Below are 20,282 nucleotides of genomic sequence, written 5' to 3' on the forward strand. Positions count from 1 at the left end.
TTAATGTTCCAAAACAATAATAAGTACACTTAGTAACCTTCTAAACATGAATGTCACAATAGATTTAGTGATCTAACATGATAGTTATATTACTTCTGGTTTCATTTTTCAGAATACACTTAAATAGCATTTCAGATAATATGGGATTTCTGATGCTAAAAATACCATTATCTGAGCATTCAGAAGCTCAAAAGGTAGACTAGGTTTAGAAGTGGTATAATGTTAACCTTTCAGGTGCAGTTGCAAAAACAAAACATGGAACTGTTCTTACAGTCACCAGGATCTGTAAAACTCAACATAAAAACACCTGAATAAGCTAATGACTCAAAATTCACACTTTCACCTCCCCTTTGTCTGTTACAGGAATATTTACTTGAGACCTGTAAATTGAATAGTAATAATCAATTTCACAAATGATAATTGAATCAAGAGCTTAAAGAATATAATCAGAATGAACACAGTGTACAAGAATATACTCAGAAAATGCAAGTATCATATAGTCCATTTCAAAGGGCCTGAAGTTTGCAATTACACTAACCTTGCATTCTCCAATTTTGTTACCACATCTTGCATAGCATATATTGTCATCTTTTTCACCTGTTTCAAAGGCAGGAATCAATGAGAAAAGGTCACAAATTTACAACAGAAAGCTGTTGACATGACAATGTAAATACTTCTGTTTGCAGATTGTCAAGTTTATTTCTTGCTGCATTTGAATAGACTAATTCTAGAACTAATCAAATTTGCTAGCTATGTGTTGGCTCTGACATGTTAAAACCGAACACTTAGGAACCACACCGATCAAAAGCCAAAGTAAATAGCTCATAATTTGGATTTTTTTTATGCCTCATTGTCAAGTGACTATACTAAACAGAAAATACTTAAATTTTTAAGGATCAGAAGGGGTTCTACAACCAGTTCTTAGAGCTTTGCAAGGTAGGTAATTGTCCAGTGGTAAAACACAGTTTAAAGTAGGCAGAGGATAGTTTATGCATTTGCTTTGACCATGTCTTTGAGTTTTTCTCTCTTATGCACCCTCCCATTTGTGAAAGGCAAATCTTCCCCGACATAAACTAAAAAATATTATTCAGAAAATCTGTGTCTAACTTCAAGCAAAAATAATACCAAGATAGTGCATGCAAGTGTGAAATAACTTATAGTCAAGCCAATAAGATTTCTCGGTAGCATCCTACATAGAGTAGGGTCAGCAAGCAAGTCACCTACATAGGAGTGTCTAGAGGTGAGAATAGATCATATTTATATAACTAAATAGGCTAGGTTAGGACTTCAAAAAAAAGTTATTAAGTCTGCTAAACCAACCTATTTATTTATCTATTTGAATATAAATATATATACACATATGATTATCTGACTCGGAAGTCTATGTAGACTCGTGGGAGCTCCAAATACTTGAACTCATGGACTCAACTTAGACTATTAAGAGTCTACTTAATGTGAAAAACTGATATAATGTTTGTACATAACATACCAATTTAACACCATAACTAGTTAAAATAGCAAACAATAATTTCATAATTTTAAAATAACTAAGGTTATTAGTGCAAGACTACTATAAAAGTTCAAACTACACTAACAAAATAAGTTCATACAATTACAAAACATAAGTTCTAAAAGTGGTAATGGTTAAAAAGGGAAAAATGTTGTTCCCACCACCCCTCTCTCTTTTCTTTATTACAGATGTCATTCTCTTTATTCCTAATCTTGTTCTCCGTTTACATCATAGTTGTTTATCCATTGTGTTGCACATTATTGGTCCTCAATTAGTCACATTAGCATATTTCTCCCTTTTAGTGGTTCTCTACTTTGTACTAAAATGGGTTGTTTAATTTATTTTTCTAATTTCAATTGTAATAGGTTGCTTAATTGATTTTTTGAATTTAAAATTGATAATAGAACTTAAAATCCATGCTTTTAATTATTTTCAATACTTGCTTTCCAATTGTCAGTATTGTGAAAGTAATAACTTTTTTTGGTGAAGTTTGAACTACATAGTAGTCATGAACTTATTTTAGAATTGTTGAATTATTGTTTTACTATTGTGCTTAATTATGGTGTTGAACTATTGGTTTGTCATTTATAGCTATTAATTTTTTTTCAGATGAAGTAAACTCATTAGAGTTTACAAATTTAGTCAAAAGAACTGAGTTTGATAACTTTGACTCTAGATTAATCCTTCTCAATGGCATCTAACAAGCCAAACGAAATTGTTGAATTCAAGAAATGAACATACTAAATTCTGAATAAATTATAGAAATTTAAAAAGAAAAAAAGACAATATTTCTGTACAAACATCTACAGACAAACATTTACCTATAGAAGAGTTTCCTCCTTAAAAACACAAAAAACAGTCAACCAACATTCTCCTTAAGTCTATCACAAAATCTTGTACATCCGCAGCTAAAAAACCGAATACAGAGAGAACATAACTTCCTAATTTACGCACAGCCCATCAAAGATGAAGCAAAGAAAAGGCAGAAACAAATCAATACAAATAGTTTGGCATACCTCCAATTTGTCCTCAGCAGACCCATGGTTTATAGGAAGTGTACGAAATTCCTCTGTCAAACGAAAGCACTCCCCAACATTTTCAGGAGAAACAAAATCCAATGCTACCTTAATACATGACTGCAAAAGGAAGACATACAAACAATAAAATAATTCTATCAATATCAATCATACCAATTCCATTCTCAACTCCTCTATTGTAACAATTTATTTCTCTAAAATAAAGAAACAAAATATGTTGAAACAAATAAGAAAATTCTAAAGCTATTTCATGTTAATCAATATGAAGATATATTTTTACACCAATCAACTGCCTTTTATAACACGTCCACTCATGTTTGGAACCTTTATGTTATATGAGATATTTGAGTGACTGATGTTTGGTGATTCTTGTGTAACGATTTGTCCAGATTTGGAAGACGTGGTGTGTTTTGTGCAGGTTTTTTGGCTTCTATATCCTCATCGCAAGGTCGGTTTGATGGGTTTGACGCTTGGGTGTTAGATTTACTTTTGTTTGCTGGCAAAGAATGAGTTTAGTTGTTGGACTTTTGTGTCTTGTCTTGAGAATTTGTTCATTTGGAGGGTTGATGTAATTGTATATTGATGTGCTTTTGTATCTTGTTATGGTATGTTAATGTGGCTAACGTAATGTCTATGGGATCCCCAACTAATTGGGGAATAAGAAGCTTGTGTTGGGATTATTTGTATAAGGGTTAGGTCACCCCTGAAGTGCCTCATTTTAATTTATTTATTATTTGCTGATTAAAAAAAAATACTCAACTTGCCTACAAGATCTTGGAATCTGTCCCAAAAATACCCTTTGATGAAAATGAGTTGTAACCACAAAATCTTTTGGCACTAAAACACAATGTTCAGAATCATATCCAGTACCAACAAGATGATGTTTGAATATGAAAACTTGGCCTTTGAATGTCTTCAAACAGTAATTACATCTCACTTTTTTTCCATTACCTAAAATATCTACTCCTTGTCTCCACCCAATATTAGTCTCATCTCCTATAGCCTTTATACTTCTAGTGGAAGTGAGGATGTAGCAACATTGACATCAGTAGAATTTGAACCCCTTCCAAACACACTAAAACTTGTATTTGAACATAACCAAGCAATGAAACAAAAGAAAGCAATGAAGCCAAATCAAAATAGACCCCAGAATGAAATTCAAGCCACACCCCAAATAAAAAAAAAAATCCTAATCAAATTGAGCCACAAAGTGTGACATCCCAAAATTCAAAAACCCTACCCAAAACGAAAGCAAAACTCCAGGAGGAGGTGACAACACACAACCACAATGTGACGACAAGACAAGGCTAGGCAACATGATGCGATGCCTAGGGCAGAACATGACACAAGACACAAACAACCACAACAAAACGCAACGGCAAGCTGAGGTGAAATGAGAGGCATGGTGAAGGTAACAATGAACACAACCTAAATCGCAACACTAAACAAAATGACCCATGTGTGGGGATTGTTTTGGACTTTTCTTCTACACTCATTCACTCGACCTCAAACTCGTAAGTGTGTATCAATTCGTCCAAGTGTGATTTAAGTTTGCTAAAAAACAAGTCTACACACAAGATTACTTTTGACCCATCACTAAACTCGTAAACTCAAAAGGGATTATAGGTTAACCCTAGAGTTTGATAACCATGTCACCACCCCTTAGAACAAACTCTAAAGTTTATGGCAACTTTGTATGTGATGACCACGATGAGTGAGAGCATCTCTATAGTCCACCACCGACCTCAACAACACTACTTAGGCAAACAACGATGGCACATGGTTATTCTTCGTTTGCATGGCAAGTAAAACGAAGCTCTCAAGATCAAGAGCTCTAATACCAACTTGAACTATGTAGAAAAACAAAGAAACAAAAAAATCTATTGGTAACTATCACACCAATTACATTCTCAACCCTTCTATTTGTAACAATCAATCTATGTAAAATAAGGAAACAAAATACACTAAAATAAATAAGAAGATTCACAGATAGTTTATCTTAATAAATATTAAGATCTAGGAAGATAATTTTATCCCAATAGATCATTATTTACAACATAAACAAAGAAGCATCATAAAATACTTAGACATATCTATACACTCTACACAAACAAGGATACGTTATACCTATCATGGTTATCACAATCATGAGTTAACTCACAAACTGACAATTTTACAATGGCAAAACCTTGGTTCGAGTCAACTCACTCTTTGGAACTAGTATAGGATCGTGTTGACCCAAACAATCTCACAACTAGTGTGGGCAAGTTTAGTTGCATTTTTTTAAATTACAAATGCACCAACCTAGTTTTTGGTTGTAGAAATAGAAGAAAAATTGGGGATCAAACATACTTTGGCATCACGATTCTTCCCCTTAAACTGCAACTATTGGGCATCACAATTCTTCACTTTGTTCTTCCTCGTCACAACATTGTATTTCTCATCACAATTTCTCTTCACAACAGCTAATGTACTTCGTGAATGCAGATGTTCTTCTCAGTTTTTCTTTGACTTATGTTCGCAGTATCAAGTTTCCCTCATCTGTTGAAAATTTAATTTCAGGTTTACATGAAAAAATTTACCCTCACTGTTCACACAATTTCATCATCATTGACAACTCCATTCGGTTGAGTTAAGGGTCAGCTCCCTTTCATTTGATTGTTGTTTACTGTCCTGTTTTCTTTTTTAGTACAACTTCAAAATTTCCAGCTTTCTACTAAAATTACATACTTCCTATTCTATCATGTGATTCATACTGACCTGTTTTTTCACTACCCCAAATTTGCATACAATGTCTGTTTTTCACTGCCCCAATTAGCTGATACTAATAACATTTTTATTAGCTGAAATTGAAACTTTTATTCACACTAATTCTTATATTGTTTTACATTTAATATTCAGTACCATTTAATTTGAAATATATATGGGAGTGGGACAGGATCAAACTCAACAGATGGCAATGCAGATGTCTCCACAAATACTAAAACTAGAAGTAAAAATGCTCCATTTATTTGGTGTTGTTTGAACTTAATTAGTAGTAATTTACTACAGGACTTATTAATTATTATTGGGATTCACAATTTTGAACTATTATGGAATTAAAATATTGAATTTTTCTGTTATATTTAATAATTTTTTATATGAAATAAACTCTTACAAGTTTAAGATTCAAGTATACAAAACTCCAAAGACTTTGCATAAACTCTTGAATCTAATAACCTTGACACCTACAATGAAGATTAAACAATTTTACCCTATATGTTCATTTTACCTTCAGATTTCTGACTTGGTGAGGACAACCAGCTGGAATGAAAACAGCATCTCCTAGCTTCTGAATGAATGTCCAGGGCTCAATTCCTACAAGAAAATACATAACTGTCAATGTGGAGAGGCAGAATTCAGACCCCTACCCCCAATCAAAATACGAAAATTGTGTTACTAACCGAACTCCTCCTTAAGCTTCCTCTTATGCTCCACGGTCAAATAGAAGGTCTGGTCATGGATGGGGTGAATAACCTTCATTCATCACCGAAGGACAGACCCATAAGAAAAAATAAAGTCTAATGAGTGAGGTACCCTCAGCTGATGGATTATCCATATACAACAGGTATTATCTGCCAAATACTTCAAAATAACTATTCACACAATCCATAATGACATGTATTTAATGAAAATTTTATTACAGGAAAATGAGGAAATAGGAGAATTTTATAAGGGTGAAAACCTCCAAATATTACAAATATAACCACTAAATCTATTTGGTAGGAACCAAGCTTTACTAATAATATCCAATACTAATTTACCTGCTTTAAAGGAGAGCAGTGGATATGCCTAAACTCTCTGAAATGCTTCCTCATATACTCCTGCAATTTAGGTACATCCTGCCTCCGAAAAATATCCCACAGAGCACCTTCTGAACCATCCCCTGCAAACGACAGATCACTTTCTTGCTTCATATTTACTTTGTCAACCTCTTTGAGCTCTGATCCACATGAAATACCATCCTCACTAGCAATGGCAACCTCACTACCAACAGAGGGTTGATGAAACTGATCTTCTTTCTCATCACAACATCCACTTTTGTTTTCCAAAACTTGGACACTATTTTGCTTCTCCAAGGAATTTATGGCAGAAGATATATTATCATGCATGTCAACATTAGTTTCTCCATCCTGATCATCACTAAGTAGCTCCCTTTTGTCTTGCTCAAAGTGCTTTTGTTTCAACTTCTCAATGGCAGTAAGATGCTTTGGTTCCAATTTAACTTCAGCAATATGAGTCAACACATTTACCTAGAACAGCCAAATTATTAAAAGGAGAAAAAAAGTACTTTAATTTCATCATTGATGTGTGTGAAATCCAGAATATACAGCAATAAATACAAAACACTGACAAATATTTGATAAGGAAAAGCAATGCAAAAAGAAAAAGTGTACATAAATTACAGCTTTATCTGTCTGATCCAAAGGCACTGTTTAGCTCAAGTTCTTCCAAAAACAAAAATGTAGTGATTAACTATGAATGAAGACAATGCACAAAACAGAAAAATCATGATGTGAATTGAAACAACAATCTGCTGATTCTGCTCATAAGAAACCAAACAGAGAAATGAAATGGCTTAGCAAATACAACAATGAATACATCCTACAAATTATGCACCTTCAAACATGAAACTCTATTGGAAATAACACCCTAAATGTTCAAATAATTTAGAAGAAATCCTTGAAGATAACAAATCAGGAAGGAGAAAGGGAAATCGAGCATACTGCATCAGACATATCACAGTGGAGCTTAGTAACCGAGTCACCACGTCCAAGCTCCTGAGGAAATCCATAAGCAATATATGTCTTTGGCCCCATGTCTGGCTTTATACACTTTCTAGGCAATTTCACAGCTAGGTTAAGAGAACCACCAAGAGGATCAGTATATTCCTTGAATGGCAAGGAAGATATGAACTCAGCACAATGTCGAGGCAGGCGTTCCTCAAATAAATTAGAAGGTGGCCAGTCTTTCAATTTCAATATCTGAGGCCAATTAAGCCAATCTTCACGAGCTCTTGTATACCCAGTAAAGAATTGATGAATATTAATTTCACCCTGGATTTAACCAACAACTCAAAAATGCAGAAATCAGCAACAATAGAATAGCAGACATGTCAGGTGAAAGCAGTAAAGAATTACAGAAGCAGTGAAATAAAGCAGACATGACTTGCTCTAGTCTGATTACAAAACAAAATTAATACAAGTTGAAAAGAGCAACAAAATTAAAATACATTTTACACAGCATTGATGTAGTGGCAAGGGTTAAGAAGCAGACAATCATAATAGAAAAACATGGTGCAAAGGCAACAGGAAAGGGTTTGTTAGACAAAGAAAGGAAATAAGAATGGGGGCATGAACCAACAGACAACAAGAAATTGATTTAAATTTCTAAGTGATATAATAGGGAGCAGAAGCTAGGACAAAGAAGGTGGATATAATGTTGATGATGATTGAAGCTCATATAATACCCATATTTCTAGAAAATGTTGGGAGAGACAACATAAAGCAAACAACAAGTATTAGAAGCATGTGACTAATATATGAACTACATTCATAAAAATGACTTCTACTTACCACCCTAATGTGTGTTTTAATGACCCACATTCAACCTTGGACTGGTATCTCTTTATGACCCAGAAAGCAGAACATCAACGATTTGTTTCTTTTAGTTGAACTACCCACCAAAATATGGTAATATTTAGGTACATTGCAAAATATTTGTAGGACATTCAGTTCAGACAAGTTCATGGAAGTCAGCAATTGACAATATTAAATGCACTGAAACAACACAAAATCCAGAAAACGGATAAGTTACAAGATTCAGGAAATTTAACATAAATTTGCTAAAACTAAATTATTCTTTATTAGCCATTTGAAGCATAGTGGTTCCAGGTAAAACAAGTACCAATATTAAATAATTTAAACATAAGTTTCATGGGTGTCAATAATGAACTTTAAGCAAAAATCACTCAGTTGAACAAAGTTTAAGATTGAGAAAGTAAACAAACCTCACACCAATCTAAGCAATCAATTGCCTTCACATCCAAATGGTGTTCATGCTTGGTCTTAGTCATCTGACGGAATGCACGCCACATGACAAGGGGTTCCCAGCTTAAGCCAGACATAGAATCAATCACATGGCTAACAATGACAGGCTCCCCCTTTTCCCAATGCCACTGAAAATGCCCTAAATCCTCTTCTTGTAGTTGTACAGCCCTAGGACAGTACAAATAGTTGTCACTGGAATCTGCACGGGAAGCAGCCTTCCTCATACCATTATATCTAACATCTGTGTTTCTATCAAGCCTTGAACACAAACAGAAGTTGTCAGGGGGGGTCCCAAGCTCATATGTTTGTGCTAGTTCATTTGCTTTACACAATAAATCACTGATAAAATTTTGACCTAATACACTTCTCAGTTCAAGAAAACCATGGTTACATTCATCACTGACTTTTGGACAAGGAATGCTACCATTACTTTCTGCATGCCATCCAGATCTTGACCATTCACGAACTACAGGCTTAGCAACATCATTTGATTCAGTTTGGTTTACCCTTTTATTTACTTTTTCACCATGTAAGTAACCACGACCTTGCCAGGAAAACTCCAACATAATTGGATCTGCACCACCTACAAGCTGCCCACTGCGAAGCTCACGGCAACAGATGAGACAAAGATCGAAAGAGCATTTTGTACAGCTTCTGTGGTAATCAAATATTGACGTTTTGCAGTTGTCACTGCAAGAGAGTGTTAAGTTAACAAATAAAAATACAAGGATGACTGGGAAAAAGACAATAAGATGTGAGAAGGATCCCAACCAATATACACGCTCTGTCATAGAATAATCTGCATGTACTACATTTAGCTCTGAGACTGCGATCCCTGTAGTGCACATTCAAATAGCTTATTATACAATGAAAATATATGGAACTTGTACTCTGAACTCTGACTGGAGCATAAGATGAGATGCAAACTTAAGCTATGCTGCTACAGTGCATACAAGAAAAATAGCTCAAAGCTGTTAAAGGATCCAAAGATCGAGAGAGAAAATTAATTCTAAATAAATGGATTGCAAAACAAACAAAACAATTATTATAAAACAGATAACTCTTTCTCTTTTGCAAGCCAGAATTTGTTGCATAGAGATATGTTGCTTTATGATGGTTTAATGCGTGTTCAAACAAACATGCATCAATCAAATATTGTCTTCTTCAGCATCAAATTCATTTGTTTACCAAGAAACATTGATTCACATATTAGTAACCTAAATCAACACTTTTAATGGAAAAAATACCCTGTATCTTAGCTTCTGTCTCTTTCTCAACCATTTGTTCTTCATCCAACAATCTTAAATACGGAAGAAGTACTTGCATCAAATACGTAGAGAGTTCAACCTTCTCATCTTTATTGGTTTTTGTTTTTTCCTTCATTTCCTACATCAAATTAAATGATAACATTTTAAATGCTGAACTCAGAAAATCACAAGAAAACCTATCTTGAAGAGGGAAAGACCTAACTTTAATCAGTACATCAGATCTCAAGCATGCTTTGCAGTTGCAATTACCACGACACACAGGACATGCCTCAGCAAAGTAATCCTCTTCCAGATGAGGATACCTAAAGACACAGAAAATACTTTAAGGATTAACAGTTGGTGAAGTTATCATCATTCAAAACCAAAACTACCAAATATTGCAATAACTTTTCCAGGAATTGATCTAGGAATTGTTTCTATCAATTAAGACTCTTCCCCCTAACTTAAGAAATAGTACATATTAAACATAGAGTATGTCATTTCTAGAAATTCCCCATAGAAATTATTGAACATATGGATAAACAACTGGAGATGCCATTCATACATGGGCTTGCCATTTCAAGTCTTTCCAGTAATCTATTTAAAATCTTACAGCACAAAGAATATGTCAGTAACAACCCACTTGGTAGCAGGCAATGCAGTGATGACACAGAAATAAACCTCGTATAGGTCTTATCCAACCAAACAAGGCATGTTATAATATCATGACATTACAATTTACACAGAAAGAACAAATAAATTTGAAAGGGAGACAAAGTTATACCAATTTAGTATACAAGGTACGCAAAATCTTTTCCTATTACAGTTTGTGCACCTCACAACCCTGCCTTTATCATTTCTCTGACATTGATGGCACATTGAGGACTGTTCTTCAGTCAACTGTCGCTTTATAAACAGAAACACGACCTCAAATATGAGCTAAGTTATGTTCATATGCAAAGCCAAACTCAAACAAACATCCATACTTTATATTGAACAATAAATCATGTCACCTTACTATCCTTCTTGTTGATTTTTGGCATCACCACTTCTATTTTGACTTTAGGGCTTCTAAGACTATATTGTTTCTGACTGCCACTTCCTGAAAAAAACGCAGGCGTTTCAAACTCGTCGTCATCTTCCTTAACAACCTTTCTTTTTCTCCCACGTCTCTTATAAGCAACCCCGCCATTACTCCCAGGCTTCTCTCTCACACCTTCTTGAACAGAAGAAGAACCACCCTTCTTCTCCAACAAATTGCCCCCTGACATCTTCAATTCCATGTCTTCCTTCTCTTTCTTACTCTTTCTGCCACGCTTCTTTTTCACACGTTGAACAGAAGAATCTCCTACCCCACCATTTTTACCATGGCTAACGTATTCAACACCATTCTTCTCCAACAAATTGCCCCCTGACAACTTCATCTCCATTTCTTCCTTCTCTTTTTTACTCTTTCTGCCACGCTTCTTTTTCACGCCTTGAACAGAAGAAGAAACTCCAACCCCACCATTTTCACCATGGTCTCCGTCTTGACCATTGTTCTCCTCCAACAAATGGCCCTCCAACACCGTTCCCATACCCTCCTCCTCTTCACTCTTTCTGTCACGCTTCCTTTTCACACCTTCTGCAACAGAATAATACCCTCCTGCCCCATCATCATCTTTTCCAGCGAAGTCGATTGCTTTAGTCTCATCAGCCTCACACACAGCATTAAAATCCAAAGATTGACTATTTTTCTCTGTGGGGTTTGAATCCACGGGAACGGTGACTGCGTTCCCTTGTCCCATGTCACTTTCGCGCGCCATGAAGTAAAGGGTATCGAAATATCGTTAGTATATTGCCAAAAACCAAATAAACAAGATCAAGAACCACTAATGACAGTGATAAAGGTTGAGCAAAAGCGAATTGTGAACCCTAACTATCTGGCGGTGACTGTCTTCATTCTGACACTTGTGCTACACACAACAAAGAACATTTACCTAGATTACTATGTTACGGCATGTTTTTATGGGGAAATGCTAAATAAAAATGCAAAGGGGAGGGAGAGTTTTCAAATCCGGCGCCAAGGTTAAATTTTGATGAAATACCTCCAAATTTAATCACCTAGTTAACCGAAAAAATGATTTCAATGGATAATTAGTTGGAAGTGGGCAAAAGGGTAAGCATAGAAATCGAAGAAAAAGTAGGAAAAGAAGTAAAGTTCGAAAATCGATGCTTCATGTGTGTTCAGTCAGAAGAAAAGTGGGGTGTGTGAGAAGAACAGTGTCTTTCTGACAGAGTAATTCAAAACTGTGGGCTTTAACCTATGGGTAGGTCAATCTCAAGGATCTTGTTTTTTACAGTCACAAATTGGGAATTTTTTTTTTAAAGAAAATACCCTCTTTTTTATTTTTATTTCTTTAAATAATCTATCAATCAATTCATTGATGAAGCTATCTTTTATAATCTTGCTTTTTTCTTAAATTACACATGAAAAATGGATAACAATTGATTAGTTAAATTTTTACTTTATTTTAAATGTTTTTCATTTTTTAAATATTGCACTATTTAAAAAATTTGCTTTTAATATTTTATATTAATTTAAATATTTGGTTGTTCTTGAATAAATAGAAATAATTTAATGTTTATGATTTGTTTATTTATTCACTTTCTATTTAATAAGTACATGTATTTTAATATTCCTGAGTGTTTAATTTCTATACCAAAGATACAAATATTTTAATAATTTTCATTAATCTAACTTCTACTTAGTGTTTTTAATATAACAATAAAAGTAGAAAAATCAAGTTTTATTCAAATAGAAATATATTAGTAAATTACAAAAAAAAATATATAAATAAATAATCAATTATCATTTTATAGTTATTTGAATTTTAAAACATAGCTATTTGAAGAGTAAAATTGTAAAAGATTGTGTAGAGGTGTAATTTCTTATAAATGATTATGTATGTTATTTTTAATAGGACAATTTTACTCTTTAATAAATAAATAATATTATATTTTTTAATGTAAAATTTAACCATTTTATCATTTAAGTTTGTGAAGATTTTTGTGAAAGATCATGTTATAGGTGACCTTAGAAACGTTGTAACTTTTTTACTAGATGACGTCACATATTAAAAAAGAAAATTAATATTTAAGTAATCATTTGTAATACATCACAATTACTATTACATGGTAACATCATACACAATTACACCATTAAATATAGTATATGATTTTTTTATATTATGAGTAGTTATTTCAATTTTTAAAAATTGTTATTTGAAGAGTGAAACCGTAAAAAATTGTATATGAATGTATTCTCTTTATATAATTTTATAAATAACAGTAATAATTGTCTATATATATCATCTTTAATTGAATAATTTTACTCTTTAATACATATATTATATTAATCTGAAAAAAAAGGATATACGTAATTAAATAGTTAATCCTATTGCATAAAAAAAATTAAAAATAAAAAAAATACAGTTGTTTATAATAAAAAATATATATATTTATATAATTATTATAAAAAATAAATATAAAAATAATATTATTCTTTGAATTTAAGATATTTTGTATTTAAATTTTTTATAATTATGAATATTTAAATATTATTTATTTTATCTAACAATTTGTATATATTAACAATGTGAGATAATCCATATTTTATTAAAAAAAATAATTTTCATTATTATTTTTCATGTTTGAACAATCTTTCGTATTTTGTATTTTTTTAAGTCATTTATTGGACACTATTAGAGATAGTATTTTAATTATTAACTACTAGAATGTCTAAATAACTAAATGATTTATTAACTAATTATTTTTAATATAAGGGTACTAAAAATAATTTATAAAAATTTAATTAACTCAATTTTAAATAAAAATATCTTATATTTTATTATTTAAATAATTATATAAATAATGGTAAATCTGTAAACTTACATTTTAAAAATTAAAATTGTTCTTACAATCATTACATCAGTCACAACTTTCAATAAATTTTTTTTACGAATCATTAATCTAAACAACTTTATTTTTTTTTATGTTTTTCTCTCAAATCATTATAAATTCACTTTCTCCTAACAAAATTTTTCCTTAATTCAAACACGCTGCACAATAAATTTTTTAAGTGGACAATAAATTTAATCTTGTTCCATACTTTTTTAAGTTATTGAATGTAGAATCACATGAGTTGTCAAACAATTTTGGAGAAGCAAATTCAAAGTATACATTTTCACTCAAATAAAGAAAAATATTATTTAATTTTATATCCTCATTTATCAATTATTTCCACTTGATTCTTATAATTTCAGTGTAGATGTGATTATATTTTTGCTCTGTATATCATCACACTATTTTCTCCCTGTCCATATCAAATAAAATAAGAGTATACTTGGAAAAAATTATATTAAAAATATAAAAATGAAAATAAAATTTAAAGAATAATGAAAAAGTACATTGAAAAAGCACATTTTAAGATAAATGAACAGTATTTTAAAAAACAAATCAACAAATACACGAGAAAGATAAATATAAGGTAAAAAAAAAAAAAAAAACAAAAATAAAAGACATTGATTCAACTAAATATTATTTAACATAACTCAATAAAAACAATTAACAGATATAATTGAGAATACTCACCTTATTTTTATTCATTCCAAGAAAAATAATTGAGTTGGAATTTGATTATGCACCAACTAATTCTCGAGTTTTATCTGCTATGATTAAACGATAAAACACAAAAAAAAAAATTGTGAATAATTGATTTTAAAATAATTAAGAACACGTTTTTTTTTATGTTTCCATGTTACATTAATGTTAAGGTTATTTTAAAATATTGACTCTAATATAAAATTTATAAAATCAATATTTTAATTAGTTTTTATTTATATTGAAAAAAATATAACTTTTTATTTTTATGGTCTAAGAATTATTTTAATTTTTTCATTTATGAATGTATGTTTAAGAGAGGATCCGAGGAAAGTGCGTGTGCGTGTGCGATGGGATCGAAGGAAGAAACGGGTGGCGCCGGCGAGGCGAGCCTCGACGGGCTTCCGTCGGCGCTGGTGGCGACCGTCATGACGAAGCTGGACATCGCCTCCATCTGCTCCCTGGCCTCCACCTCCTCCGCCCTCCGCTCCTGCGCCCGTCACATCCTCTCCTTCCTCCCCTCTTTCAACCTCCTCGTACCCCTCTCTCTCTCTCTCTCCTAACCTTCTTCTTTCTTATTTTTTCCGAAATTTCCCAAACTCATTCTCCGTTTTGTTCCAGGACACTGCTCCCTCCGGCGACCTTCTCCGCCCCTTGCTGCCGCCCAATCCCTACCTCACCACTCTCAAGCTCGACTGTTCCCGCCTCGATGACTCCGCCATCGCCTTCCTCCTCAAACCCTCCCTCCACGACCTCTCCCTCCACAATTGCGCCGATTTCAGTGGCAGACTCTTGTCCGAGATCGGCACCCGCTGCAAGGATCTAAGGTTTCGTCTCTCTCATCTCCCGCATCGCTCGCTTTTTCGGTTTCATGCAATGCTAGCTCGCATCTTCGTTTGTAGATTTTTTTCATTGTTTTGATTTGAATATCTGTTACGGATGATGAAGACTATTGCACTATTGCGGAAGCATGAAGAATTGTAGAATTTTGATAGAGATAAAAATTATGAAGGTGAATTAGGTTAGGCAACACTTACTTTCTAGAGTGAACTATTAGGAGGAATCTATAAATTTTCCTAGCAATTCTAGAGTGAGGTTAGGTCCAACACTAAAAGGAATCTAGGAATTTGTCTACCAAGAAACAATTTAGAGAGAACTTTGAACAAGTAAAAGTGTCTCAATTTCATGTTGTTTCGGCAATAGTGTTCATCTTCAGTAGAAGATATTTAAATCAAAACAATGAAGAAGGAGATCTATAAATGAAGATGCAAATTAGGATTGTATCAGAGTTACTCCTTCCGTTTATAATTTTTTTCCCGTTTAGGTCTCTTTACCTTGGCTCCGTCGCCGAGAAAAGAGGGAGGGCCATTCATATTTCCGATCTGGAGGAGTTGCTCAGCGGTTGCTCCCATTTGGAAGTAAGCGTGCATTTAAAGTTAAAGCCTTTATTCAATCTCAACGTTTGGGAACATAATATTATGACAAAACTTGCGTACAGTTCCTTAGTTGTGTTTTGATACAAACTTTTAATACATGATTACACCGCAAAATCTCTGGATTAGGAAAACGTATTTACCATGTTGAATAATAATCTATTGTAGCATCTCTAGTTGTAAATATGGCAGTGTTCTTTGATTGTTGATTTAATTGGGTCTAAGATGTAGTCTGATTATTTTGGTAGGAGCTGATTCTGATGTTTGATGTCTCCCTCTTTCTACGTCACAACTTTGCTCGAGTGTGGGCTTCTGCTTCAGAGAAACTTGCTTCTCTTGAAATTGGCTACATTTCTTCAGTTACCGTCACTGAACTACTGAGCCCGAATTTGGGATCCCATATGCCCTCAAATCCCGTTCAACCTTCCATACTTCCAAGCATTCAGAAACTATGTCTTAATGTGGACTATATAACTGATGCTATGATTGGCACAATATCCAAAGGCCTAATCTTTTTGACTCATTTGGATCTTCAAGACGCACCATTGATTGAACCAAGAATTACATTTGACCTTACCAATGCTGGTCTTCAACAAATTAATCAACTTGGGAGATTGAAACATCTTTCTTTGGTTCGAAGCCAAGAGTTTCTTATCACCTACTTTCGAAGAGTGAATGATCAGGCATTACTTCTAATGGCAGACAAGTGTGCAAACATGGAAAGCATATGCCTTGGTGGCTTTTGTCGTGTCACAGACACTGGTTTCAAAACCATCCTGCATTCTTGCTCTCGCTTATACAAGCTTAAGGTCACTCATGGGACTCATTTAACTGATCTAGTTTTTCATGATATTTCTGCAACATCCCTTACTCTGACACATGTTAGCTTAAGACGGTGCAATCTGTTAACTAACCATGCTGTTTTGAGTTTGGCATTAAACAAGGAACTCAAAATTCTTGACCTGAGAGATTGCAGAAGCCTTGGGGACGAAGCTCTCCAAGCCATTGGCACTCTTTCTATGCTGAAAATTTTACTATTAGATGGCTCTGATATAACTGATGCAGGGCTTTTGTACTTAAGACCATCTGTCATTAGTTCACTGTATGCATTGTCTCTTCGCGGCTGCAAGAGACTAACTGATAAATGTATCACAGCTCTATTCAATGGCTGCTGTGTGCTGGAATTGCGAGAACTGGATCTATCTAATCTCCCTAACCTCTCAGATAATGGAGTTCTGCTGCTGGCAAAAAGTAGGATTCCCTTCTTTGAACTCCGTATGCGACAGTGCCCTCTAGTTGGTGATACTGCAGTCATGGCATTAGCTTCAATGCTGATTGATGAGGCCAAACATGGAAGCAGTTTGCGATTGTTAGATCTTTACAACTGTGGTGGCATTACAGCACTTGCATTTCGCTGGTTGAAGAAACCATATTTTCCAAGGCTCAAATGGTTGGGAGTGACTGGAAATGTTAACAGAGACATGGTAGATGCTTTAGCCAGAAGCAGACCTTTCTTACATGTGGCATGCCATGGTGAGGAGCTTGGGGCTGATCCCTACGACACTTCAGATGGGTTATACACACATGATTATGATGATGTAGATGAATTTGAACAGTGGCTTCTTGAAGCAGATATTGACAGTGACTATGAAGAGATGGGCGATGCTGAAAACAATGATGAAATGGTTGTGTGACTTGCTTTTATACTGTTGTTGTTGTGTCTTTATGTGATGACTCTGTATGTATATATCTATGTTTGTTGTAACTTGTTCTTTAGCTAGATGTTATTTGTCACAGGTTTTAGTACCAATCAAAGACTTTTGTATGATCCTTCCATGTAACTTTCTAATGTTGTGTAAAATTACCCTAGATTCATGTTTGTTGTAACTTGTTCTTTAGCTAGATGTTATTTGTCACAGGTTTTAGTACCAAACAAAAACTTTTGTATGATCCTTCCATGTAACTTTCTATGGATAATGTTGTGTAAAATTGCCCTAAATTTTACTTTGACCAATTCTCTCACCTTAATATTTTGATCTTCTTTAATCTTTCAAATCCTTCTAGTTTGCCTATATTTTTGTTGAGTTTTTTTCTTCAAAATTTACTAGATCATATATTAATATTGTGATGTGGTTGGATAGTTAAATCTTTTTATTTAATCATTATTAGTATACTTTCTATAATAATTAATTAGTTGAATTCACAAAGGATAATTGTATAAAACTCTAATTTCTTTCTGCAATAATTTTATTCAGGAAACTTAAAAAGTACAAAATTTTAAAACATAAAGGAAAGTCATGAATAAATTGTATTTGTGTTTGATGTTTCATGTGGACTAAGTATATGATTGATTAATTATTAACACATACAATATTCACTTTTTTTACAATAATGATAATGATAATTATATATTTATAAATTTTTAAAAAGTAATTACAAAAATAAATAATTTTTATGATTTTATTGTAAGATAATTTTTGTTATGAATAGTTATTTAAATTTAAAAAATAGTTACTTCAATGCTAAAATTGTAAAAACTTGTGTCTACCAAAAGCGTAGTTAAAAGGAAATTTTATTTTATTAATTTTATAGATTATTATTATTATTACGAGGAACATGATTAGTTACGGTTTTATTATCAAAAACTAATTTCTTATTATAATTGTTAAGAATCACTGAAGGATTATATACAATCGTATTCTTTAAGAGTGGTATTTAACATAAAATTTAAAATTTAACATTGTTTTTTTTTTTGTATAGATACAAAAATTTAAAAATGGTTGTTATATATTTTGGATTTCGATATTAAAAGGTCATTTTCAAGCTTTATTTTAAGTTTTTGGATTACCATATCTGAAAATGAGTTATGAGTTTTGGATTTTCATGTTCGGAATCATGAGTTGTAAATGGTGATGGAAATCGAAATCCATAATTCATTTATGTTTGCTTATTTTGACATTTAGGATGTTATTTATGTTGTCCAAGTAAACTTTCAGATGGCTAAATTCAGAAATGACATATTAATTCTGAACTTGCATATCCAAAACTTTGTGATTTGACTTACGAATATGAATATTCAAAATGCAAAATCTTTATAAATCATTAAGGGCAAAATGGATATTTCACATCAGTATGTTGGGTGCAAATTTGAATTGTCTGGTGCAGGGAGAATCAACTCCCTACAAGTTGTTAAAGGCCCATTAGATTTTTAAAAGAAATCCAGCCCAAATTCATCACTCCTTTTATTCCAGACTGTTTTTCCTTCCCCCACACCCCGAGACATAAACTAAAGTATTTTTGAAAAATAATTAGTTTTCTTCATAAACTAAAATTAGTTTATGTTTAATTTATAAATAAATTTTCTAAAAATATATACAATAATATTTATATATATAAACTAATTTTAGTTCATCCCAGAAATTGCACATGGAAAACTTTTTGAATGAAATTATATATTTATACTTTCAGTCAACTTTTCAAAAGAGAAAAGATTCAATGGGTTAATAGTGTACTTATTTAACATTATCATCCAATAAAAAAAAAAGTCTATGTACTAGTAAAATATGTTTACAATTTTTTATGATATAGAAAATAATAATAAATTATTTTTTTACATAACTATTATTTCAATAAAAAAATAACAAAACATAAAAAAATTTGTAATAAACAGTTATAAGATAGTTTAATTTTTATTAGTTATTGTAATTATATCATTAAATTATTTTCTATTTTGTATCACAACTACCGAGTAGTTTATTATAGATAATCAAAACTACAAAAATAGTTAATGAATATAAAGATAAAAGAAAAGAATATAATATACAATACAAAAATAAATCTCTATTGTTAATGATTATTAAAAATAGACTCAATTAAATTTGATATATCTTTTAAACTTAGATATTTTCAATTTATTTTATATTAAAAAATTATTCTATTAAATGATAACAAAAATTATTTAAGTGTCGTATAGTTTGATTTTGTTACCAATGACATGACTGGGATGTGATTATAGTTAATTTTGTCTTTTCATTTTTTAAAAGATTAAAGAAAGAAGGAACGAGTTGATTAATAAATTAAATACAAGAAAATAATAATAATGGTATCTTGAAAAAAATTAAACGACAAAATATGTAAATAAGTACAAATTTAAATATTTAATAGAATGGATTTTTTTATAAAAAATAATTAAATTTATGATATATTTTAAAGTTAGATGATAAACCTAGTTTTCTTTTTCTTTTTAGTGTATTGACATATGCATTGAATATGTATATTAGTTGAAAATGTAATGGTTTTGGGATACTTTCCTTTCACCATTTATT

General features: G+C 32.2%; 2 protein-coding genes across 7 annotated transcripts; one reads left to right on the forward strand and one right to left on the reverse strand.

Moving 5' to 3' along the window:
- Positions 1-63: 63 nt before the first annotated feature.
- Positions 64-12,190, reverse strand: LOC137828876 (lysine-specific demethylase JMJ26-like). 6 transcript variants are annotated; one of them, XR_011083990.1, is made up of 14 exons: positions 10,897-12,174; positions 10,668-10,783; positions 10,107-10,206; positions 9,884-10,022; positions 9,408-9,471; positions 8,597-9,326; positions 7,314-7,643; positions 6,351-6,839; positions 5,991-6,063; positions 5,819-5,904; positions 4,900-5,088; positions 2,527-2,646; positions 539-597; positions 64-380 (listed from the first exon to the last, which is right to left on the reverse strand). XR_011083990.1 is itself a non-coding variant. In XM_068635617.1 (13 exons), exons 1-13 carry the CDS (start codon positions 11,686-11,688, stop codon positions 332-334), a joined length of 3,147 nt encoding a protein of 1,048 aa, XP_068491718.1. In that variant the 5' UTR covers positions 11,689-12,190; the 3' UTR covers positions 64-331. The 6 variants fall into 6 exon arrangements, 2 of the variants coding, with proteins under 2 accessions (XP_068491718.1, XP_068491717.1); XR_011083989.1 differs by having other exon boundaries at positions 10,668-10,789; positions 10,897-12,164; XR_011083992.1 differs by having other exon boundaries at positions 5,991-6,161; positions 10,668-10,789; positions 10,897-12,164.
- A 2,615-nt stretch (positions 12,191-14,805) lies between these two features.
- On the forward strand, positions 14,806-17,971 carry LOC137828877 (F-box/LRR-repeat protein 10). The gene is made up of 4 exons (XM_068635619.1): positions 14,806-15,060; positions 15,146-15,351; positions 15,849-15,942; positions 16,206-17,971. Exons 1-4 carry the CDS (start codon positions 14,833-14,835, stop codon positions 17,649-17,651), a joined length of 1,974 nt encoding a protein of 657 aa, XP_068491720.1. The 5' UTR covers positions 14,806-14,832; the 3' UTR covers positions 17,652-17,971.
- The last annotated feature ends 2,311 nt before the right edge of the window (positions 17,972-20,282 follow it).

This window comes from Phaseolus vulgaris, chromosome 7 (genome assembly GCF_000499845.2).
Source record: "Phaseolus vulgaris cultivar G19833 chromosome 7, P. vulgaris v2.0, whole genome shotgun sequence".
Taxonomy (NCBI): Eukaryota; Viridiplantae; Streptophyta; class Magnoliopsida; order Fabales; family Fabaceae; genus Phaseolus; species Phaseolus vulgaris.

Excerpts from the sequence above, each read along its gene's own strand:
- LOC137828876 (XM_068635616.1), bottom strand. The coding sequence starts at position 11,688 with ATGGCGCGCGAAAGTGACATGGGACAAGGGAACGCAGTCACCGTTCCC. Across the intron at positions 9,327-9,407 it reads ATGACAGAGCGTGTATATTG|TGACAACTGCAAAACGTCAA; the intron begins GTTGGGATCCTT and ends ACTCTCTTGCAG. Across the intron at positions 5,905-5,990 it reads GAAGCTTAAGGAGGAGTTCG|GAATTGAGCCCTGGACATTC; the intron begins GTTAGTAACACA and ends ATTTTCTTGTAG.
- LOC137828877 (XM_068635619.1), top strand. The coding sequence starts at position 14,833 with ATGTTTAAGAGAGGATCCGAGGAAAGTGCGTGTGCGTGTGCGATGGGA. Across the intron at positions 15,352-15,848 it reads ACCCGCTGCAAGGATCTAAG|GTCTCTTTACCTTGGCTCCG; the intron begins GTTTCGTCTCTC and ends TTTCCCGTTTAG. Across the intron at positions 15,943-16,205 it reads GCGGTTGCTCCCATTTGGAA|GAGCTGATTCTGATGTTTGA; the intron begins GTAAGCGTGCAT and ends TTATTTTGGTAG.